General features: G+C 41.4%; 1 protein-coding gene across 1 annotated transcript; it reads right to left on the bottom strand.

Moving 5' to 3' along the window:
* Positions 1-608: 608 nt before the first annotated feature.
* Positions 609-18,636, bottom strand: LOC135932317 (cyclic AMP-responsive element-binding protein 5-like). The gene is made up of 11 exons (XM_065469751.1): positions 18,560-18,636; positions 16,139-16,205; positions 15,730-15,823; positions 13,870-13,979; positions 12,295-12,551; positions 8,419-8,545; positions 8,084-8,155; positions 3,261-3,656; positions 2,899-3,174; positions 2,708-2,816; positions 609-1,184 (listed from the first exon to the last, which is right to left on the bottom strand). Exons 2-11 carry the CDS (start codon positions 16,190-16,192, stop codon positions 1,048-1,050), a joined length of 1,632 nt encoding a protein of 543 aa, XP_065325823.1. The 5' UTR covers positions 16,193-16,205; positions 18,560-18,636; the 3' UTR covers positions 609-1,047.
* Positions 18,637-24,364: the final 5,728 nt, after the last annotated feature.

The raw sequence follows: 24,364 nt of genomic DNA, 5'->3' as shown, positions 1-24,364 counted from the left end.
CAGGGCTGACCTTCACATCTCCACAGGAAGAACATGCAGAAAGTTCATCTTAAGTCTTTCTGTCTGTGTATGAGACACGACAGAAACAATCCTGGTCACACTTTGATGACTACTCTTATTTTTGCTCTCACTAATAAAAACAGTCACTAGATGGCAGGATAGACCGCACCGTAAGTACAGAACCGTCTCACTGCTCACAGCCACCAGCTGACCAAAATTAAACACAAACAAATATGAATCTGACAGATCTGATGCTGTAAAAACATATTTCAATGATTCACAAAAAGATACCAGAATAATATTTTTTTAATTTTTGCATTAGGTTTACAGCGATTGTCAACGTCTTTACAGTACAAAAAGTGTAACTTCTGTGTAAATTAAATTAAACTAGCAGGGACTGAGACATGAAGTGTAGTTTATAATTACTCAGTGACTCAGGGCAGTCACAAAAAAAGCGCCTTAAAGAAAATACTGTAATTAACTAATATTCACAAATCAATGAAATGGGAAATTTTAGGATAAAATATTTATCTTATAATTTGAATTACCTGTAGAAAAAAACACCCAAAACAACAAAAACTTTGTTGTCTTATTTAAGATAAGCTGCCTCTGCTCAAAAATGGAAAAAGTTGCACTTGGAGCTGCCCAATTAAAACAAACAAAAAAAAGTTATAGTCTCTTTTTCTGAATTAGTGCAAGATATGCCAGAGAATGATACTAAAAAGATGTGTCATGACTGTGTATGTGCATAGCGAGTAGGTAGGAGGCAATGTTAGGCTCATGTCAAAAGAAAACAGACATTATCTGAATAAACACAGGATCCAGTTGCCATGTAAAAATCACAGTTTTAACAAGGCTTTCAGAAAGGGCATTTTATGCACCTGTTTAGAGAAATGAAGCGACAGATCTCTCTCTCTCTCTCTCTCAGTAAGTGTTTCTGATCTTCTCACAGAAAATCTGCTGATCGTGTTGAAAAATACCTCAAGCGTTCACGTGGATTTCTAAATTCATCCTATCCAGTTCGGGATTTCACCTATACGTTGCAGGCTAGTGTCCGGGCTGGAGGTCATGGCCCGAATCGCCTCCAGACGTCGAGGAAGTGGAGATGCTGTTATGTTGGATGGCTTGCAGATGAGACCCAGGACCTGCAGGGGTGGGACTTCTTCCTGGGCTCACCCCTGCAGCTGGACATAGAGACAGCTGTCAAAGTCACTTATAAAGTGCTGGCTCTCTGCTTTTTGGTGTTGGAGATTGTAGGCATGTTCAAATAAAAAGCCACGGCATTTGAGATTAAATGAAAATAGCTCCTTTATTTTAACAATTGAATACTGTACATACATGTATAAAGAACAGTAGAAATATATGAATATGAAATGTGCCAATATTGCATCTTTCTTTGTTCTATGAAACTCTTGACACATACGTCTTTGTTTGCTTAGGCCACAGCGTTTCACTTTTTAAATATCTTTCATTACAGGTCAGTTTCAGTCACTGTTTGACATAAACTTGAAGCCGCCTGTGGAGTGCAAGAAAGGCAACTTGTTCCCTGCTAGCTTCATGCAAGGCAAAACAATGCTAGTAGCATGGTACTACAAGTTATCTCAAATACCATTGCGGTGTGGTTCATTAAAACAGAATGACAAACTTGATATTCTTTTAAATTAAATCAAGAGTGCAGTGCTTTTTTCCCCCCTGATCTCTTCAAAAGTGCATTGCTAATTTTTTTGGACACAGCGGGGTTTAAAGCAAGAGTTACTTTACTCTTTTGTGCTGTTTGTTTATCACAGTAAGACACAGTTTAAAGTGGACCTATTATGCTCATTTTGCATGATAATTCCTGTTTGTCCCTTCGTCTCCCTCCCCTTTTTAGTCAGCTTTCTGAAACAACTGTTCTGCCCAGAACAGAAGATTTGAAAAGCAGGTTGGGTGGGGCTTCTGTGCTCACAGCCATGGCTGCATACCTGACATAACCACATAAGGGTATCCCCTCTTTTGACATCATACAGATCCATGTCCATGAGGAAAAAACAAACTCTTTGCTCACATGTACATGCATAAAAAACTGGCGCCAGTTTTAATAACAGTGCGTATATATGACAGAAAATAGGAGAAAGCATAATAGGTCCACTTTAAGGTCCCCGGTGTGTAGAGCAGTGGTTCTCAAAGTGGGAGCACCAGGTGTCTGCATCCAAAAGTCAAAGGGCAAATAATTTGCAAAAAAATAATTTTATAATAAAAAGTGCATATTTACAGATGGGGACATTTACTCCTGCCTGTGTTATCTTTGGGCTGACAGAAGCTCGCCATCAGATGTGATTGTGACACATCACGTCAGTCTATCATCAGCTATCACACACTTTTCTCAGGGTGTAATTAACCATTCCAGCTGTTCGGCTTCTTGTCTTTTTAACATGCGGGCTAGCAAGTAGCTTTAATTATTATCTATATTAAGTCCCCAGGTATAGCTGCATTTAAATCACAAAATATGAGGGGTTTCTTAGGACATTTTCTCCCCTCTTAGGGGTTCTTGGCCTCGAGAAGTTTAAGAACCCCCTGTGTCATAGCGAGTGCATGTGCAACTGTGGGTACACAAGGTTTAATGTGTGAATTACACCCTCAGTGGTGGATGGAGATGACTGGTGTCAGGCATCTGGAAAAGCTGGTGAGATTTCTACACAGGGTTGCAGGGAAGGGGGGTTTTACTCACTGGGGTACCCCTGTGCCTCCCTCTGCCGAGTAGTGACAGGACAGTCCTTGTGGGTGAGCAGAATCTGCTTCAGCTGACCCACCTCCGACCTTAGTGACGTCACCTCGTTCTGGAAGCAAACACAGTGAAATGGTAAGCACTCTCGCAGTGTAGGCTGTGTTGATGTGTCTTGTGCGCAGAGCACATCCCACCTGTAGCTGAAGGTTCGTGTGCGTCAGCTCTTCAGCTTTTTTCTCCAGCGATGACACCCACAGCTTCCTCTTCTGTCGGCAGCGGGTGGCTGCGGCCCGGTTACGTTCCAGAAACTTCTGCCTTCGCTCGTCGGGGTCCTGCTCTACTGTCCTCCTTCGACGGTTTCCGCCTCCTCCAACACCTCCTCCACCACCTCCGCTGCAGCTACCGCCTGCCTGCACTGCATGAGTGTGAGATAGCTGGGAAGGCTGCATCTGCTGTGCAACTGGTGATAACTGCAGAACAAAAACAACAACTTTTTCAAGTAACTGTGCTTGAATGCATAAAAAACCCAGCCATCATTAAATATAAAGCATTATACCTGCGCAGGAGCAGACAGTGGAGGTGCAGGCGGTGAGCCTGGGTGTAAGTGTGAAGGCGGTGATTGGTGAGCCTGAGCGTGAGGTGGTATATTCCCTGCCTGGTGCAGCTGGTGGCTCTGGGTGCTTCCAAGATGCTGTGGGTGGGGAGCATGGCACCGCTGTTGGTAGGTAAGAGGCACAGGTGGAAGCTGTGAGTGATGAGGCTGAGGATGATGATGATGGTGGGGATGGTGGTGGTGCTGCTGCTGTTGTGGTTGTTGTTGTTGTAGTGGAGGTGTCTGGTGACGCTGTGGCATCATCTCTATAATGTGGCCCATGGGTGGCACATTGTTATTGATGGTGATCATTCCTGGGTGATGCTGTTGATAATGGTGGCCCAATGTCTGCTTGGATCTCTGAAAAGAAATAGATAATAAACAAAAAAGAGCAAGTTAATTAATCATATGATGCTATTAAAAAGTTAAATTATTATCACTTCTATGTGCAATGATTTAGAAATCTGAAGAGATCTAACCACTATCTACTCTGATATCAGCCTGTAGAACTGTGTTCAGAGGATAATAAGTATATACTAGCAACTAGATTAAGAAAATACAAACAATTAACATGAATTCAACTGAGGAAGATTTTCCTTTTCTTTTACATGTTGGATTATAAAGATATTTATTTACCCCTTACATGGTCAATATGTTACAGAATGATCAGAAGCCCTATAACCACATGGAAAGGCCGTAAAACTGCAGTTCCGCAAATGACCACATGAGGCTGGCTTGCACAGTGAGACAATCCCAACAGACAACTATTCAATTCAGTTCAATTGTATTTATATAGCACCAAATCCCAACAACAGTTGCCTCAAGGTGCTTTATACTGTAAGTTAAAAACCCTAGAATAATTCAAAGAAAACAGAGAAAACCCCAACAATCAGATGACCTCCTATGAGCAAGCACTTCGGTGACAGTGAGAATGAAAAACTCCCTTTTAACAGGAAGAAACCTCCAGCAGAAACAGACTCGGGGAGGAGCGGCCATCTACCGTGACCAGCTGGGGGCAAGGGGAGGAAGACAGGACAAAACCACACTTTGGAGGAGAACCAGAGATGAATAATAGCTCACGATTAAATGCAGAGTGTGTGAAAACACATAGGAACAGTGAAGAAGAAACACTTGGGAAGTCCCCAGCAGCCTAGAGCTATTGCAGTGAAACTAAAGGAGGATTCAGGGTGACCTGATCCAGCCTTGACTATATGCTTTGTCAAAAAGGAAAGATGACTATGTTAAAACGCCCAACTTAACAGCATTAAAAAGCAAGATTAAACTCTTCTGGAAGAATGGTTTTGGTCTCTGTGAATATTCTCCTAATAGAAATTGTATTGCAGTTTCATTTCTTTCTCATTCTTCTAATTACACTTTTAAAGTTTGACAGTGGCCAGTTTTGGCCAGTGATTGAACTGGACCTCTAGATTGAGCATTTTTAATGGAATTATCAATTGTTGTGTGGCTCATGGCACAAACGAGCTGTTTCCACTTTGCTGGGTGAGGGTTTATTTTTAGTATTTTATTAGTACTAGTGCATGGAAAAAAATAATAATGCTTCTGTGAAATTAAAATGATATGATGCTTTTATCAGGTGTTATCAGTGCATAAACACTACAAGTTGATAATTTTAGCCCTTTGGATGTGTTGGTGCTTGGCAATATGATGACATCATAATATCTGAGATAGATAAGAACCACAGACAATATAAAAGATGGACGTAGCTACCCTGACGTCACACACTGCTTTGAGGTCCCGCTTTGAAGCCTCAAGGTGGCGACGGTGTTTTTGCTTGTGAAGAATGGACGTGACAAAGAGAGGGGCGGGTCTGACTATTGGCTACTGACTTGTGATTGTCAGCTCAAAAGCCAGTGTGGTCTTTTGAACCATAGTATGATCAAGATTTATGAAGCAGACCTCATTTTTTTTATTATCTGTATGACGCATAAACTGAGTCTATAAACTCAAATGGAAAATGTTTACAAAGGTCAAGTGAGACAGCTGTTTTTCTTTCCACTACTTGCCTGAAATTCCTACATTTCATTTTATATATTATAGTAAGAAAATTACTAATTAGCGGCCATCTGTGGCTGTGCAGTTCACCCATACAGTGTATGGATACAGCCTTCTAAGAACTCAACTTTTTTTCCCCAAATATGGTAACTTCAGACTCCAAACTAAAAAAAAATGTGGCTACAGTCAAAAGACTTAACCTAATGAGTCATAGTGTTCAGTCTATGGTTTATCCTTAACGCCTGCTAAATTAGTAACAGCAAGTTATCTTTGAAGCAACGGGCCACTTCAAGCCGCGTCCCGAGGTACTGCACCTCGATGCAAATAATATCTGCGGGTCAAACCCTCCTTCTTTTCCATCCTCGCCACTTCTCCTCAGCGCCCGCAACTGCGAAGACAACTGTTGATGAGAGGGATAACGTGTTCCAATAAATGCTGCCGTCTGCAGCTTGATACCTTCACACTTTATCATTCCCGTGTATCATCTGACTAAACAGACTGTACGAGCTAAATTAAACCTCATCTCACCTTTCTCCAACACTCAGCAGAGAAAAGCAAGAGAGGGAGAGGTCATGTTTGGAGCATGACATCACCCCCCCCATTCCAGTCCCTCCCTGGCAATACTGTTATCTGCTCCCTGTTACACAATATTTCTTTAAGAGAAGAAGCAGATTTTTCTCTCTCTCGCTCTCTCTCTCTCTTCACCATTCAGTGAAGTAAAAAGAGAGCACATTTAACTGGTGCCAAGGATGAGGTCATTGAGCTGTCTGTGCCAGCTTTACCAGCCAGCCAGGCTGCCAGTCATACACACACGCACAGCCACACACACACACACACACACACACACACACACTAAATAGAGCTGGACACGAGTCCTTCAGTTGTGTTTACTAGATAGAAACACCCTGACACTGAGGCCGGCGATTACATCATGGGTCTCCTTGGCTTGGATGACACACCACGTTGATATTTCTGTCTGAAGGGATCAGTGAATGAAGACACAAAACTGTACATGAAACACTGATCCACTTGTCAAATGTTTACTTTTCCACTTGAGCTGAGTGTAGCGTTACTGTACAACAGAGGCATGTTAACACACTTTCTGATGTTTTAAAGAACCAGAGGCCTGTTTCGAAAAAGAAAAACCTTTCCGAGGACCGATATAATTCCTTAGATTTATACTACAAGACACATTCACCTGTTCACACACACACATTCATGCAGCACTTTATTCTGTGTACTTTAGGAACGTTACCTATAACACATACACTCACACACCAGTAGGTGCACTGGGGGGGTAAGTATCCCGGACTGAACCACTGACAAACCAATTTGTAGATGACTCACTCCACCTCTTTGCGTCCACTGAGGACATTTGTGGAACAAATGTGTTGCATCTTGGTAAGTGTTACAAACCTGACAAAAAGTCAAAGTGTTGTTTGAGGGTTAAGATTCTGCATCAGGATTAAGGTTTAAAGTAAGGAGTTGCTTCAGTAATAAAAGGTAAGGTAAGAATGTGTTGGGTCAGCGGGTACCCTTTTATGAGTGTGTGTGTGAGAGAGTGTAAGAAAAGAGGGTCAGAAGTGAACCTGCCACCTGAGTGGCTCCGCAATCTGAAACCACTTTTCAGTTGCCACTCTGTATGCGAGCTCCTCCACAAGAAGCCACAACCTGCGTCCATGCCTGTGTGTGTGTGTGTGTGTTTGTGTGTGTGGGGCTATTTCACAGTTTTCCCTTTTGAAGTTGCTTTTGATAGCAAAATATCTTTAACTATTAATTCCAGATGCAGGTGAAAAGAGGAGATGTAAAATTTACAAGCGAAAAGATCGCACGCTTGTTGACGCAAGGGAAATAAAACAACTGAGAAAGCCACGGGGGAGCATGTAGATTGTGACTTCCTGTGGTCCAATGTGTGAGTGTGTGTGTGTTTGGGGGTAGAGTTACATTCTATTTCCTGTCTGTCCTGATTAGAAAGGACTATGGCAAAGGGAGAAGGTGAGGCCGGGTGTCTTTTTTTTTAAAGTGTTACATAACACTATGAATTTGTCTTAACTGAAAAATCACCCACATTTTGAGCCACTTATAGAACAGATTAGAATAGAACGCTACTATTTGTCATTCTACAGGTGTACAGCCAAATTTGGAGCAACTCTCTGAGTGGTGCATAGAGTTAAGACAAACATATATACAAATACAAATATATAAATATAAAGATATCAAAATATGAGATCAGTATAAGTTAAAATACACACACAAACACACTCCTACTTTACAGACTTTAGTAATATTGCACCGGATGTTCTGAGTGATGATGGTACACAGTGTTATGAGCTGGAGCATGATGGTAAAGGGTATATATAATGGACATCTCTATTCTAACTGAGCTTACTATAAGCCTCAGTCACCCAATCAGTCATTCATATAGCACTTTAGTTTACACCTAAGTGCTTTGTCTAACAATAAAACACACCGAGTGCAGCAGGGTTCAGAATCCTGCCACAGAAGGATTCAAAGTGCAGACTGGGATTGAACCTCCAACCTTTCAATTGTTAGCTTACCTCACTCAACCTCACTCTGCCTCCTGACCCACAGACACCCAAAACGTTAGGATAAGATATAATATGCTGGGAGTTGATGAAACATGCAGAAATCCACTCTTCATAAACAGCTGTGGTGTAATGCATTATTAGTGTAATGCTAAGCTAATATAATGTTATTAGCTCCAATAATGGAAATGGTGGGAAAAGTAGTCAGACTGACTGATGATCACCTACCTGGGGTGAAGAACAGGAGGGGTTGTGTACAGGAGTCGGTATACCCATTGCACAAGACATCTGCTTCTCTATCTGAAGAAGAAACAGTAGACACAAAAAGAATCTTTCAGCTGTGACAAAGGGAAGCAGCAGCTTGTATCCACATAAACCTCAAGAATGAAGAGTTCCCCCAAAGGTCACATCCATCTGGAGTTTTGACATTTTGATTAATTTATCCACAAAAGTGAATTTTCCTGTCTTGGGTCCACTATACCTGCATCTATAAATCATCAGGCATGCGTGTTTGAATGTGTGGGAGTCTGAACATGACAAACACCACCCCCTTCCATACTTACAGTCATGTGCTGAGCAGATGCCCCTTGCATGGCGGGGTCTGGCAGGGTGCCAGGTAAGGAGGCTGGCAGCGGCTGCCTGTGTCTGTTCCGCATGTGAAGGAGGCATGACAGCGGCCCGGGAACCGGCCTGTGGTGAGCCGAAGAGGGAGAGAGCGATAGAGACGGGTCATGCTAGGGAGCCGTCCACAGCCAAAGTTTCATAAAACCAGGTTCAGAGAGAGGTGCAAGTTGAAACATTTATAGCTGGGTCTTAATGGCAGATGGAGGTGAGATGTGAGAATGGTCATATCGTCTTATTTTTAGGGGAAGCTGTATCCAAATCTACAAACAAAAAATGCATATAAAGCCAGCAGAATGGCTCTGTTCTGGGACCTCCCTGCACTTTAATGTGTAGGACCTTCGCACAAAACAGAGCTGGTATCAGTGGCAACAGATATGCCACTGAGCTAGGGAAGAGGTGGGTTGCAAAGTGGCTTGCAGATGTGCTACAGCAGCTAAAATAGCCCTTTATGTTTACAAGGGTATCAGCTGAGCCATCAGCTGATGATGTAGGCTAGCACTGAGATCGGCTGATCTGCTACCACTGCAGGTGAGGGTAACTTGGCTGAACTAACATCATGTTTGATTTCTACTACTTACGTCAAGTATTTTTTCAAAAGGAAAAGATAAGTGATTTTAGCTGGCTGGCTTACCTTCGTCTGAGCAACGAGTTGGCACAGTTTCCTAAAGTAAAGCAGGAGTATGTCTTTCTAGAAGCAGCGTTTCAGTCATCCTGTTTATTTCATACATTTAACAGATTTTACTGGAACTACTTTCTACGGAGGAAATAGTCCCTTACGAAACTGTTGACAGGGTGTTCTGCTTATTGTCCAGAATATTAAGTTCTCTAGGCAAAGATGTTGCTGTTGAACTTTTTTGACATGGGGAGTAGCACAACCTAAATTCCACTGAGCCTCATTGTTTTGGGATGGCGGAGAAGTCTCAGAGGCAGATGTGTCAAAACATTGGCAAGCTGGCAAATCAAAGCCGCCAACCACTAGAAACAAATGTTACTGAGGAGTCTCTGAGAGCCCTTAAACACTCCAATGTGATCAGAAAGCATTGATGTGTTATTGTATGCCAGGAGAGAGCTGTAAACACAGTTTTGAGGTGAAGCGCTGACAAGAGAAAGAGTGATGAAGTTTAAAAAAATGGAAAGAAAAGAAAGACGTGGAGAAAAATGACAGCCCGAGAGGGAGGAGCAAAGCCTGCGGGGGGGATCCAGAGACCCGGGGTGCCATGTGCTGACCTAACCCCTCTGGCTCTCTGCCAGTGAGACAGCGTGGGCCTGCATGGCCACGCTGAGGTCATCATCAATGATGTCATCACCGAATCTGGGGGTATGCGACCTTTTTAGAATACAACAAAGCGCAGACAAACCAAAACAGCATTTCCTAACATAACCACAACAGTTCTACCAGGCCAGCAGCCAGACACTCAGACCAGGTCACTATGGAAACCGGTGGTAAACACTTGTGGAAACAGCCAGACGCCCGATCCAGAGTTCACTTAGTAACTCTTAGCGGGTTTCACTGACTAACATGCTGTCTGGATTCAGCTGGCACTGATTAATGCTGCCATAAATGACTGTCAGCTCGCTCCCCACTGTCCTGTCACGTCCTGTCTGAGCCTGGACAGATGTTTGGAGCTAATTATGTCACTGACTCACTTGTGGCACCTTGATTCATCTAATCAACAACAGATTTGACAGAGCCTTTTGTTTGTCGACAGTATGCGTTGCAAGCAGTAACCATTGGTGGGCAAGATGATGGAGGCACTTTCATGTAAGATTGACATTTGGGCGGGAATCACTATTTACTATATTTAGCATAACTAAACCCCAGAAAACACAAAAAAAATCTTTTTTTAATCACAACGTGTCCAGTTTGATCTCAGAATATCATAAATCTACGTCATAAATGCAAAAATGACATTGCTGTAATAACTAGGACTGGTAGAGAAAATGTTACACTAAAAAAAGAAAAACTATAAAAGTCAAAATCTTCTCAAGCAAATGTAAAATGGTTCCAACTTGTAGAAATGTGTGAGTGCACCTAGGCCCATACAGCTGTATTTATAGGTGGGCTGTTTTCATTGTACATGTACAATGACAGTAAAGGGCTATTCTTGTCAGGTCGTTGCCAGCCTAGAGAGTAAGTGTGAGTAAACTTTATCTATGCAGCACTTAGAAAGAAAACAAAGAGCAGGAAAAGAAGCAGTATAAGAAACGAAACTAATTCAAAGACCAATGAAACCAACAGGGATTATAACCAAAAGCTATATATTAGTCTATACCAAAGTTTTACCAGATTTAACTGACCTGACAATAAGGAGAAGGCACTTCCACAGCTCAAGCATTAAAAGCACTGTCTGTTCCTAACTCTGAGCAAAGCTGGTGGAAAACTTAAGTTAACTGTAGGGTTCCGTCTAAGGTCACAAAATAAACCTGTAGGATTACTGATGGCACAAGAATAAAGACAAACAGGCCCCAAAATGCTTATTATTATTATTACCATCATTATTATTATTATTATTATTATTATTATTACAGGATTAGGGGTAAGGTTAGGGTTAGGTTTTGGTCCTCCACATTCTAAACTGGCAAATGTTTAGAAACTAGAGGCTGATGCCTTTCAAATGAAGTCACATACAAAAATTTTCTCAATCCAGTTTTTCCTATTTTAAAGCACCACAGCCTAGAGGTTAAAGCAATTAAAGTTTACACTGAAAAAACAAACAACAGCATTTTCTCTGTCTAGAAACATTCATAGAGTTAATCTGGATAATCCACCGGCCTAACTGTGAAACGCTTTAGTCCCAATAAAGCTGTAGGCTTCATGTTGTGCTTATTGCCCAGAATATGAGGTACACTGTTTCTGTTAGCGATTAAAGCTGACTGAAAAGGATAGATTTCTTGTATTAGCTGAAAAAAATGTTAAAAGGCAGACAAAGAAATATGTGTAATTTTTTTTTATAAAAGTATAATTACACATAAACAGTTTAATGTTCAGTTTTTTTAAGTTTCATTTTTAAGGTAACCTGATAAACACGTTATTATAAACAAGTGAAGTTATTTATTTATGTTGCTGTGGCAGGCATGAGTTCATTTTTCTTTATGAAATTAGAGATGAAAATTACTTGTATTACCTAAAGTTGCAAGTAATATTAGTCAGTAAACAATTAAATAAGTACTTGAAAACACTTTTTTTCCTTATCAAACAGAATGCTGTAAATATACAGCATAATGAAGAGCAGAATACATAATGAACCCTGTATGTGTGTATTATGAGAACTTGTGAGGGCGGACTGTTTACTAGGTTTCACAAATCCATAGCCGGACTGTTAGGAGGAGTGGGAGCAGCTGCAGGGAGCTGGTCAGATGAAAGACAGGAACTCCTCTAATCTGTCTGTAGAACTGGGTGATAACCAGGGAGCCAAGGAAGCTGCCCAGGCGCTGAGAGACTCCGATCTGGTTCTGAGTCTTTGCAGACATGTAACAGAGACAGTAGTTGCATGGTGGGGTGGGTAGCGTCTAAGGGACTGAGTGGCTTTTTATGCAGTGGTTCTTCATCACTTTTGGAGTTACTTTTTTCTCTCACTAAACTGACGTATAATTTTTTTTCCTGCTTCTTCCTCTCACTTCGTTAATGAAGTGATGAATTATGCAGCGGAAACGCCAGCTTGTGAGCGGCGGAATGATTTATAATGCGTCCATAACAGGAGGAAAAAGAAAGAATGAAAAAAGGAAATGTGTTTGCGTGTGCAATGTAGGGAAAATCTAAGATACACATATATGTGTTTCGATGCCTGTAGGTAAATGTGTGTGTGTGAACTTACTCGGAGTGTGTTAGGGTGGAGGTAGCCTGGGTGATGACTGATCCAGACTGGGAGGAGGACAGGGCTTGCTGGGCGGCCAGGCTGCAGCTAGGGGCCATCATGGGGCCATGTGTCTGGGGATGATGCAGTGCATGAGTCTGGGGATGATGCAGCGGTTGTTGGGGATGTGGGTGCTGAGGCTGGGGTGGGTGCTGGAGCTGATGTTGGGGTTTGAGCTGGTGCTGGCTCATACAGGAGGGCCCATTATGAGAAAGCGACTGTGGAAAGAATGAAAAAAAAGACAAACAGCTGAGACCATTGTAAACTTGTGGGGCAGTAAATGATTGAAGTCATTTACGATCAGAGATTACGGTGCCAGTCAAAGTCCTTTTAGACACTAACGCAGACACATGGCAGCCATCTTGAGATGCGGCAGAGCAGTTTTTTTTAAAGCATTATCTATATTAACTTTAATTTCATTGTTCACAGGGAGATTAATATTGCTTATATACACTCACCTGTCAAATGTGTCAAATCACTTAAAAGGTTTCTGTCTATCAGTCCCCACCGTATCTTAAAGACCTCATAATACTGTATCATCCCAATAGAGCACTTTGGTCTCAGACTGCTCGTTTACTTATGTTTCCTAGGGTACTTGAAAGTAGAATGGGAGGAAGAGCCTTCAGCTTTCAGGCCCCTCTTCCGTGGAACAAGCTCCTATCTTTAAGATTAGGCTTAAAACTTCCTTTTTGATAAAATATATAGTTAGGGCTGGATCAGGTGACCCTCTCATGATGCACTGAGTGTTTCTTCAGTCACTACGTGTTTATACACCACTGTGCATTAAATCATTGGTTATTATTAATCTCTGGCTCTCTTCCACAGCACGTCTTTTGTCCTGTCTCCCTCCCCTCACCCTCAGCCAACCCCAATCTGCCCCCCTCTGAACTTAGTTCTGCCAGAGGTTCCCACATGTTAAAAGTGTGTGTTTTCCTTCCCACTGTCACCAAGTTCTTGCTCATTGGAGATCATCTGATTTGGGGGTTTTTGCTCTATTATTGTAGAGCCTTTACATTAAGGTCTTGAGGTGAGTGATGCTGTGATTAGGTACCATATAAATAAAAATGAATTGAACTGTCTTTGCCTCCAAAATCAAGCTTTAAAAAGCTTTTTTTTCCCCCTGGTAGTCATACTACCACTCTCTATACATGCTCTTTCAAAATTCTCCCAAATATTTTGATTTAATTGCTTTGAGTACCACATTTCTCTCTTATAATGCATATGGTGACAGCGATGAGAGTGTGTGCACTTGTTTAGTTGTCTCTGAGTGTGACGACTAGCTGTTTAATTTACAGGGTAGAATGTGATCGCTCGGTGTGTCTTTCCTGCAGCAGGTCAGATATCTGCAGCTGTCTGACCGGGCCTTACTCCCTCACAAACAAGTGTCACTCAAAACATAAACTCTCAGCAGCACCGGGGGACGGATCTGCATTGTGTCTTAATCCTTGCTTCTTTCCAGCTAACGTCAGACTAGAACTGATGGTTTATTTTAAGTGAAATAAAATAATATGATAGTAAAAAACTTGTCAGACTTACCTGCTTCTTGTTTTCCTCCTCTTGTGCTTGAAGAAATTCTTCCTCGATCTCCTTGAACAGACCAACCTCTTCGCAGTTCTGCAGAAATCGTGTCGGCGTCGGAGTCTGGTCTAGAGTCATTGCATCCAAATGGAAACAAACGAGAGGAAAAAAAACGGATTTGCTTTTTAAAAAAATTTGAAGCACTTGCCAAAACAGACTGTAGTTTAAGCTTTTTTTGCTTTCTAAATTAACAGTGGTGCAGGTCGTCATGCGAAGAAGAGGAACGAGTCTCCTCTCAGCTGAGCTCTTCGTCTCTGTCTGATAACATCAGTCTGTCTCTCCCTGAGCCGTCTAAACACATAGAGGTCAGAGGTCACATGAGGGTTTTTGTTTTGACAGGGGAGTTCCTGCAGGAGGCGTGACAGGCTGCAGGACGGAGGTGCAGAGGGAGAGTCTGCAGAGGCCAGATCTTGCACCATTGTTTACATCCAGACAAATCTTTGGGGAAAACATTGACACCAACAGCCATGTTCGCCTCCGAAATTGTCACAAAAATGAAGCCAAAACATCGCAGCATGGCTTCCATGACTTTTATGATTTCACCTTTCTTGTGTGGTTACACTTTTCTCAGCACCACGGCTTCCACTGGCGATGGGGTAATACTTTGGTTGTATTGCTTTGCATTGATTCCTACACCACCACAAAAGCCAGCTTACGCTCATATGTTGCTTTAGTCCGGGCTGAAGATGAGGTGGAAATTCTTCTTGTTTTGGCATTGGGGCTCGTACTTACTCATATTTTCTACAAGCAGCCAAGCCACTGTTTCCTGCTCATGGTCAGTATGTATTCACAGAAATGTTAATGTGGAAGCACAATATTTAAAAACTGTGTTTAAATGATCGTCTGGAGGTTGTTTTGACGTTAAAGATACTAATACTACCACTGTAGCCTCAGCAGTTAGTTCATAACACAGAAATGTGAGGCTTGCAAAGTTAATTTAAATGCAGAATCAGCATTTTACAGTCGTTCACAATGGGACTAATCTTAATGGGGCATTTGTTTCCCTGGAAATCACTGCAAATGTGTTTGATATAGTCTGAGTGAAATTGTCAACTGTTGTTAGATGCTGACTTTTTTTTAAGAGCAAACCTTTCCTAAATTCTTATTTTTGCCATTGAAACACATGACCGGACACTGAATCTACACACAGACACACAAAACAAGCTAATGAAATTTTCTCTGACTTAGCAGATCTTGAAACAGGAAGAATCCTTATCTTTCCTCTTGTAGAAAAAAACATCCTTAAAAAAAATAGGAAGAGGATGAATTTACAATATCAGTGCTTTTAAAACAATTGGAGAAGGTTCAGCAGTCTTGCTGCTATTATCAGTCTTTTGCATAGAACTGAATTAGAAACAATTAAACAATTTTGGAATTTTATTTTCACTCCTTATGAATATTTGTGTTGTAAATACAGAGCACAGTAATGATTAATATACATTTAAATGATGGCTAAATTGTGCTAAATTAAAACCATGAGCTCTAGAAGCAGTGAAATACTGAGTTTTACATGGGCCGTGCTGAGACCGGTGCACCTACTCTCCACGTTTTTAAATCAAAGTGCTGTTATCTGTATTTTGGCTCTAATCTGATGGAGTATACTGTACATGCTGCAACACGAGACGAGGGAAGGGAGCTTGCTTCGGTGGGTTATCTGATTTCATACTGTATAGTATATCGTCATCTTTTAAAAAAAAATATATATATCAAGCACTGATCTTGAAAAGGAGGAAGTTTCACCACAGACATGTGCAGCCAGGAGATGCGGTCACTGGGAGACCAGGATGAAATCTCAGAGAAGCTCGTTTTCTTCCTTACCTGTGAATGCTGCATCTGTCTTTATGGAGGGGAACTTGAGGGTCATCTCATGCTTGTGCCTGTGGATGATCAGATGTTCCTCTAACTGGAAGCGCTGCAGCACACCAACACAGGAAGAGAGATGTGAAGGGATGCGTGCAGCTGTGTGACACGCGGGATGATTTTCTCAGTTAAAGCAGCTGATTACCTCTTAAGCTGACTAACACATCATGATGCTCTTAGTCTGTTAAGTATTTTAGGTTATTCATCACTTCAGAAACATTTGTATTTATCAGCAACTCCTCCTATATTCTACAGCTTGATCGTTACTCATTTCATTGATGATTAAGTCTGACATCCCGGGTTTTTTTTTTTTTTAAATTACCATTACAGTCCTTGTAATGCCACACGTACATAGCATTCTACTGACCTGAGAGCAGCCTGGGGCGCCGCACACATAAGGCCTGTCCTGTTTGTCATTCATGTCATACACAAGCCTGCACAAACAGAAGAAGTGAGAAGAATTTATTTACCTGCAGTCTCAGATCACAGCTCAGATGAGCTCACCCAGCAGGCAGCCTGAGGTTCCCTGTTTTATGTTTTGTATTTACACGGATAATTCACATACTGTTCACCTATTATCGTGCCTTTATTGTGGAAGCCGTGTGTAATGAGATAGTTGCCACAGATGATAGATGTTTCTTCCTGAGACACAATATTAAGTTGAGGAAAATGATCCCTTTGGTGTCAACGGAGGGGGGTGGGGGGGGGGGGGTGCAACAGTCTTGGGTTGTGAGAGCACACACTAGGTATTCATTTTTATTAGGACGAGCCCTATAGCGTACAAACCGTGTTTTTTCCAGCCTTTCATTACTCATTAGTAATTACATGTAAACAAAAGAAGGGCATCAAAGCCTTCCAGCATTGGGAGCTTTACTTTTCACTTGGAGTGGGGACTAAGTGTAGTGCAATTGTTTCAGGCTACAATTAGGCTTTCATCGGGGTATCAGTTAATAATACTGGTGTGATGAAAGGATAAGTGCTCGCCATGTCTTACATCAAGTCACTGGGATAAAATTATCAACACAAATGCAGAGGAGAGTCACAGTAATAAACCAACTTGCAGTGCCAACCCAGAACCGACCCAGTTGCCTCTGCTGCGAGGATATTAAGCCGCCGATGTGGGGCAATTGTGAATTATTAGAAGACTGCTGTTGAAGCACAAAGTAAGAAGGTCTTCAATTCCTCAGCCAGGTGACAACAGGTGACAAGGGTCAACAAATGTTACCAGTGTTGCTGTGGGAGGAGATGGTGGTTATGAGAAGCATATTCACAGGTTGCACACTCCCCCACCCCTTGTGTACGCGTGAGCCGAGAGCAATGAGAAGACAGCAAAGCGGGTGCTGATGTTATGGGAAAGACTGAGAGCTGAAGAGACGAGTCGGGAAAGAGAGGGCAAAAGTAAAGGCTTCCATAAGAAGTGGAAAGAAAGTGTGTCTGTGTGTATGTGTGTTTGAGTGAGAGGACGGGTGGGAGGTGGAGAGTGACATTAGGTTGATGGCGAGGAAAATGGAAAGGGCAAGTGGCAGTGATCGAGAGAGGGAGAGGAAAGCAGGAGGAGGAGGACACAATGAATGGAAGAGAGAAGGAATGAGGGTGGGAGCCTGCGAAGGGAGGGCTGCACTTCAGGCCTACTCGTGACAGGTTTGAACCTGCCTCAGCCCCCATTTTCCAACCCCAGGCAAGTAGAGGTGACTTCATAGGTGTGCGTGTGCTTGTGTGCTTGAAAATAAACCAGTAACTAGGTGATCACAACACCAAAATTCTAGCTAGATCAGAGATTGGTCAGAGTATTTAAGGTTTGGATTCTCAGCCAATACAGAAAGCAGGTTTATTAGTAGTTTTATGTATCAGCAGTATGTAACAGCGTGCCACAGTCAGCTGTACTCTAAGTGTTTCATAAGCTCACATTTCATAAGCTCACAAATGTAAAAATTTAAAGCCCAGCATCCAGTTTGTAACCCCTCTGCCCCCTCTGTCTGCTCTTGTACAAGATTAGCAGACTCAGCACATTTCCAGCAAAACCTTCTGTCAGAGCGGGCACTTCAATGCGCAATGACGTCATCTTTAACGGATGAACTCAACAACAGACCAGGCAACATACTGTCAGTTTAAGACAGGATTTACGTTGACAAAAAAAAAGTTTTCCCGCCTCATTTTTTAACTGTCATTGTTCTACACTTACGCTCGGTTACTATGACTCACAGAAAAACACGCAGAACTTTTAAAATCACCTGTAAGCATCAAAGAAATCAGTTTTAAAAAGGTGCCAGGTTTAGTTACTCACTACACTTCTTCAAGTCCCCCGTATCTGATGGATGAATCATGACAGCAGTTGGCATGGAGCTCATTCTGCTCAATTTAAATCGCGGTCCTTAACCAAAAAGTCCTCCGGACGGTCACTGCCTACGTCTCAAGAACATGACCGGTATTTGTGTTTGTTTATGTGTGTTTGTGTGTGTGTGTGCGTTGTCTTTTCCTCCTACCGCTCCGTAAAGGAACCTGTTCAACTCATAAACAAGCCCGGCACAGCTGTACAGAGAGTGCTGTCACACCCCCCAAATAGACAGGAGCGCTCAACCTTTCCGCTGGGTGATGAGACTTCACCGGGACACCTCGCTAAAAAGTTCCGTCGTCAACTTTTCTTTCCTTTTTCTTTTTAAACCGTCAAAATAAAAAAAATAATAAATAATAATAATAATAATAAAGGCACCCGGGCAATTTCGGTCAGTGTCAGGAGAGCGGTTGCCGCGGAGCTAAAAAGTTTTGTGAATGGAAGCAAAAGACTTACCTACAAGTAGAGAGTAGACGAGCGGCGCTCCAGAGAGGAACCACGTTGGACTGGAGCGAGATTACAATACGTTCTATTTACAGAAGCATTACATCACCCTCCCGGTGACGTCACGTGGGATTCCTGAACTTCTAAATCATTGCGGTCCCGTACGGAGAGAGGGCTTGAGAGGGGCGGGGTTACGACACGGCGAGGGGGACGGGACGGAACAGCAGCAACAGCAGCAGCGTGGTGCTGGACCGGAGTCAGTGACAGACCCACCGGGTAGACACACCAACGGCAACGTGACGGGACACGGGGCAGACCGGGTGGGCGGATGAGACCCAGTTAAGTGTTTGTTTTTTGTATTTTTTTATCCTGTCCCCACTTTTGGTGTGTGTCTGAAACGGGACGTTCCAGCGTCTGTATCGAGTTTACGTGTCCAAATGAGCGAGAGCCTCCGGGTCTTTTTCTTCTTCTCAGAACTTTAGACAGTCAACGGTATGAGACTATTTGCTTGAAAATAAAGCTGAAACCCTGAAGTGATTTCAGCGAAACGTTAAGTACATCCTGTCATCACCCAAAGCAACATAATAATAATAATAATACTAATACTACTACTACTACTACTACTAATAATAATAATAATAATAATAATAATAATGAAGGGGCTTTTTAGAAAGTACTAGTCTTCCATTTAGAAAGTCAGTGTTAGGGTCCAGACAGTAGCTACTTTCAGCTGCTTTATTCACAAGGGATTGTCACAGCGGGTAGCTCCCCATGTTTCATTTGGCACAGCTTTTACGCCGGATGCCCCCTCTGACCCAAAGCCATAAGGATTTGTGGTCCCTCCTGGGATTCTTTCGTTTGAAAGGTGAATGTGCAAACCACTACAGTTATACTTTTTTTTTTTTAATAAAACAATAATACGCATTATTTTTAAAATACGACAACTTAAGACATGGTGATAAACTTCTAGAAGTAGCTGAGTACTTTTATTTTGAAAATGTGAGAGTTTTAAAAACCTGTCCAGGTCATACATCCGGTATACATAGACATACAGATATAATAATAATAATAATAATACTAATAATACAAGAAATAAAATGTGACAATAAAGACAATATTACAGAGAAAACCCCAACAAACTAATAATGTAATAATAATCCATTATGAGGACTTGGAGACAGTGGGAAGGAAGAACTTTCCTTAAACAGGAAGTAATTGTAAATTGATTTATATAGCATGATACCTTGAAATCTTTTTGCAGGTCATTCTGCTGACCTAAATATCACTAAAGCTAATGGTTTTATTTAGGTCTGAGATTTAAAGTGAAGGTTCAAACTGTATAACACAAATTAAACATAAGCAACAATCAAATTGAACTCGTTTGTAAAGCATATGTAAAGGTGTGTCCCTTACACCAATGACCTAATTAAAACAAAGGTAAAATAATAAACTTGAGAAAACAATAAACAAAAGCAACAGAAATATAAATGTAAATTTAAGATTTAAAGCACTTTGAGTAACTTATTATTGACTCTAAAACACTGCTATAGATAACGTTTAATGTTAGCATCACCTACTGCACACTGGAAGCCATTGTGTTGGTGATATGATGTCATATGTGATTATCAGGGCAAAGAGTCATACTCTGTCTATTTATCCACGGAAGAACAGTTTCAAAAGTTATTCTGAAGGAGTGTATGAATCATTTGACAGTTTTTGGCATTTTAGGATCATGCATTTTTCATACTTATCAGAGAAACTGCCTAAAAAAGGGCGACTGTTGTTTATAATAAATACAAAAAAATTATCCCATCAAAATGTCATCAAAACAAAAACACAACAAATCATTACCATTAGCTAAACCATGTTTGGTCAGCTTTTTCCGGTGCTTCGGCCAGGCTGGAGCTGAACAGGGGGATTCTTGTTATAGTTAAATTGCAAAATGGGACCAAACCCTACTGACTCATCATCCACCAATCGTTTACAGTATGCAAATTCTCATCACCCTGGCAACAAGTAGAAATAGGAAGTTGTGATGATGTCACTCTGTGTTTTGAGCTTCTCTTCCCCCATGTGAACGTGAGTCACAGAGTTTTGTTTTTCAGCGAAGATAAGGGATGTTTTACAGCAGATGTACATGCCCGTGAACAGTGCACGGGCAGACTAAAAAGTGTATGACGGCAGCCAGGAAGTCTCTGGCTGGTGCCCTGAAGCAGACAATGCCAGTGAGATTACAGCTACCTCCATAACTCAGGGGCTCTACCAGCCATTACCATCTGGCATCTTCACCCCGGCTTGGCTTTTAACAGCCAGTCTGGGAGCTTTAGAGAGCTGCCTACTCAGAGCCTGATGTCACCCAGTCTGAAAAAATATGGTATTTCAGGTTAAAGGTAAAGCAAACTTTCTGACCTCCATCTCTAGGTAGCTTAATCCTCACTTTGGCTACATTACACATCTGGCTCAGCTGGCAAAGTCTATGCATGTCATGCATGGTTGATTTCTGACTATTCCTATTAGGTGCACTTAAAAAATAGCTAACTGGTAACAGATACTTTAAAAAGTATGCAACTTGCAGAGATCTGATTATGTAATGTAGTGAGTTAAATTTACATGCAACCCATCCCTCACATGCAGACCCACATAGTAACAGAGCCCCAGTGTGTGTGCGTGTTTGTGCCTGTGTTTGTTCTGTGTGTATTTGCAAACTGTGTTGGGCATTGGTCCGTGCACTTGTTGGACTATTCATTTCCAGCAAAAAAGAAAAAAGAAGAAAAAGAAAGGAGAAAAAAAAGGGTGTCTGATAATTCCAAATCCCAAACTGTAACCTAAGATTTTGCGCCACCCACAGGCCTCAAAACAGGTGATGTCATGCACCACAAACTCTCGACGTGTATCTCCCTTTCTCCCTTCGCCTTTTTACAACACATGCTACCACTTCTCATTTACGTAATGGTGCTGGGAACTGCGTCACTCTCACAGTTCTGATACACCACGTGTGCGTAATGAGTGTGTTTATCCCGAGTGTGTTTTTGTATGCTTGTGTGTAAGAGAGAACATCTGTGTTGGGCTGATGAAGTCACCGAATTCACGTACTGTACATGTGTGTGTATGCGTGTGCACTGGTGACGCCACCGTGTTTTGGCATGTTTGCTTTCAAAGGCTGTTGCAGTGTATTTTATATTTCGTGTTTTAGTTACTGTGTCTCGTTTTGGTTGAGTAGACAGAGAGCAGTCAGAAAAAAAAAAGCGTATCTCCGGGTCTTAAGGTTGTTTGCTGAAGTCACTGGCCAGGTTTATGACAGTCCATTTTAACGCTCGATTAACAGGTCCAACACAGGCCAGCCGGCTCTGGTTAGCCAACCCTTAGTGATTTAAGGACATTCTCCTCTCTCTGGGAGCTGCACACAAACCTACGAGGTACTCTTCTCATCACTGAGCCCATTATAGGGCAACATTAATCACTTAACTTTATGGATGTCATAGATTCTGTTGTCAAAGGCTTATCCATGTCATTATACATACACACACCTTGGTCTTTTGAAGCCCCTTCAGACAAAAGCATTGACATGGTTTAGAAACATGTAAGCTGCTGGCTCTAGCCCACGACATGGCAATAAGTGAATCAGTTCCATTAAAGCTAAATCACAAGGCAAGGGAAATATTTTTATGGCACATTTCATACACATTTTAAAGGGATTACGTACAGCATAAAATACATTAAAAAAGAAATACAGCAGACATTTACGCTAAGCACACTGCTAAAGTAAATACTTGGAGACAGGTATTTACCATTATGAATATATAAAGAAGAAGTCAGCATCTATTCTCTTCATGACTTATTCAGGCTCCTTCAGATTCCAGATTGTATTCACTAGAAGCAAATATGAAAGCTGCCATAATCTGTTATGTTTTATTAAATCCTGCAAGGTAATAGGTAATAATGTATCAAGACAAAAGCTGAAAAGAGAACTGATCAGTGCCTGAGTGTGCACTATTTTTTTCAGGTAACAGACATAGTCTTTATCAGTTAAAAAGACAGTGTAATATACAAGCACTGTGCTGTATATAACCCACTACAAGTACTTAGTTTGACCAGAACCCATTAAACTAAATATGTGTAAACAAAGATGTTTGTAAGGGATAATGTGGGCCCATTATACTGAGAGGTAGTTTGAAATTTTGATATCTAGCTTACAAAATAAGCACACACAAGTTGATGTTTAAAAGTTTGGCACTGATCATGTGAAGGACATGCTGTATTTATTAATGCAATTTAACCAACTTCTTAGAAGCAGAAATAGAAGCTAAAGTTTGTTTTTATGATCTTATTTCACTGCGTTAGTAGATTTGTGCATTCTCTTTTTATGCTAAAGAATCTGTTAAAACTATAACTGTGATTTCAGATGTTGATCTTTTTTTTTCTTTGTGTTTCAGCAGGGAGGCACAGGTTAGCACCAAAAAATTGGGACAGAGACAACAAGAGGCTGGAAGGAACAATTTGCAACTAATTAGGTTAATTGGCAGCAGGTCAGGGTGTAAGAAAACATCTCAGAAGACTTTAAGTGTCACATCATCTGCAGTGCAAAATACCATCATAAGATTTAGAGAATTTGGAGAAATCTCTGTGTGTGAGAAAGAAGGCTGAAAATACTGGACACCCATGATTTTCAGGGCCTTAGACAAGTCACTGCAATGGTTTCAGGAACACTTCCTGAAATTACTGTCTAAAGACAAGGTTTAAGCTCTATCAGGCACAAGAAAAAGCCATTTGTGAATATGATCCAGAAAAACCATCATCTTCTCTTGACCATAGATCATTTAAAATGGACTGAGGCGAAGCGGGAAACTGCTCTGTGGTCAGACAAATCAAAACTTTTAATTCTGTTTTGAAAACATGGACATCTCTCTAGTCTTCTGGTCTAAAGAGGAGAGGGACCACCTGTCTTGTTATCAGCGTGCAGTTCAAAAGCCTGCATCTCTGAACATATGGGGGTGTATTAGTGCCCATGGATTGGCAGCTAGCACATCTGGAAAGGCACAATTAGTGCTGAGCAGTATATATAGGTTTTAGTGGGACATATGCTTCCATCCAGATTATGTATTTTTCAGAGAAGGCCTTGCATATTTCAGCAAGACAATGTTGAACCACATACTGCATCTAATATAACAGCATGGCTTCATGGTAGAACTGAAAACATCTGGCACATCATGACACAATATATACAACAAAAGAGACCCAGGATTGTTGAGCAGATAAAATCCTCTAACAGACAGGAATAGGACATAGTCCAGCACCTGGTCTCCCTACTTCCTAGACGTTAAAAAATGAGAAAACATGGCCCCCTCCAAATATTTTTGAGATGTTTTGCTGCGATCAGATTTTAAATGAGCTAATGTTTTTCTTAAAATGGTACATTTTCTTACTTTGACAATTTGATATGTTTTCTGTGTTATACGGTGAATAACATATGGGGTTTTGAGATTGTCAAATCATTGCATTCTGTTTTTATTTACATTTTTAAAGAGCATCATAGCTTTTTTGGATTTGGGCTTGTATTTGTTTATACGTTTGGGGCAAACAGTAAATTTCCAATGATTCCTTATTTTAAGGACATAAATATATATATATATATATTTGTTTTAACTAAAAAAGATAAATCTGTTTCCTTTTGTTCTACTTGTGTGGTTTGTATATTGTGTTTATAACGTATGTATATGTGCCAAGATTAGACTTTGATTTTTGATATCACTCCGCAGTCAGTGCGGGCTCACACATGATACCAACAGGTAGGCAGGTCGTGACGTATGCCACCAGCCA

The sequence above is a fragment of the Pelmatolapia mariae genome, linkage group LG22 (assembly GCF_036321145.2).
Source record: "Pelmatolapia mariae isolate MD_Pm_ZW linkage group LG22, Pm_UMD_F_2, whole genome shotgun sequence".
NCBI lineage: Eukaryota > Metazoa > Chordata > Actinopteri > Cichliformes > Cichlidae > Pelmatolapia > Pelmatolapia mariae.
The sequence above is the reverse complement of the archived record's forward strand: the minus strand, read 5'-3'. Positions and strand labels throughout refer to the sequence as shown.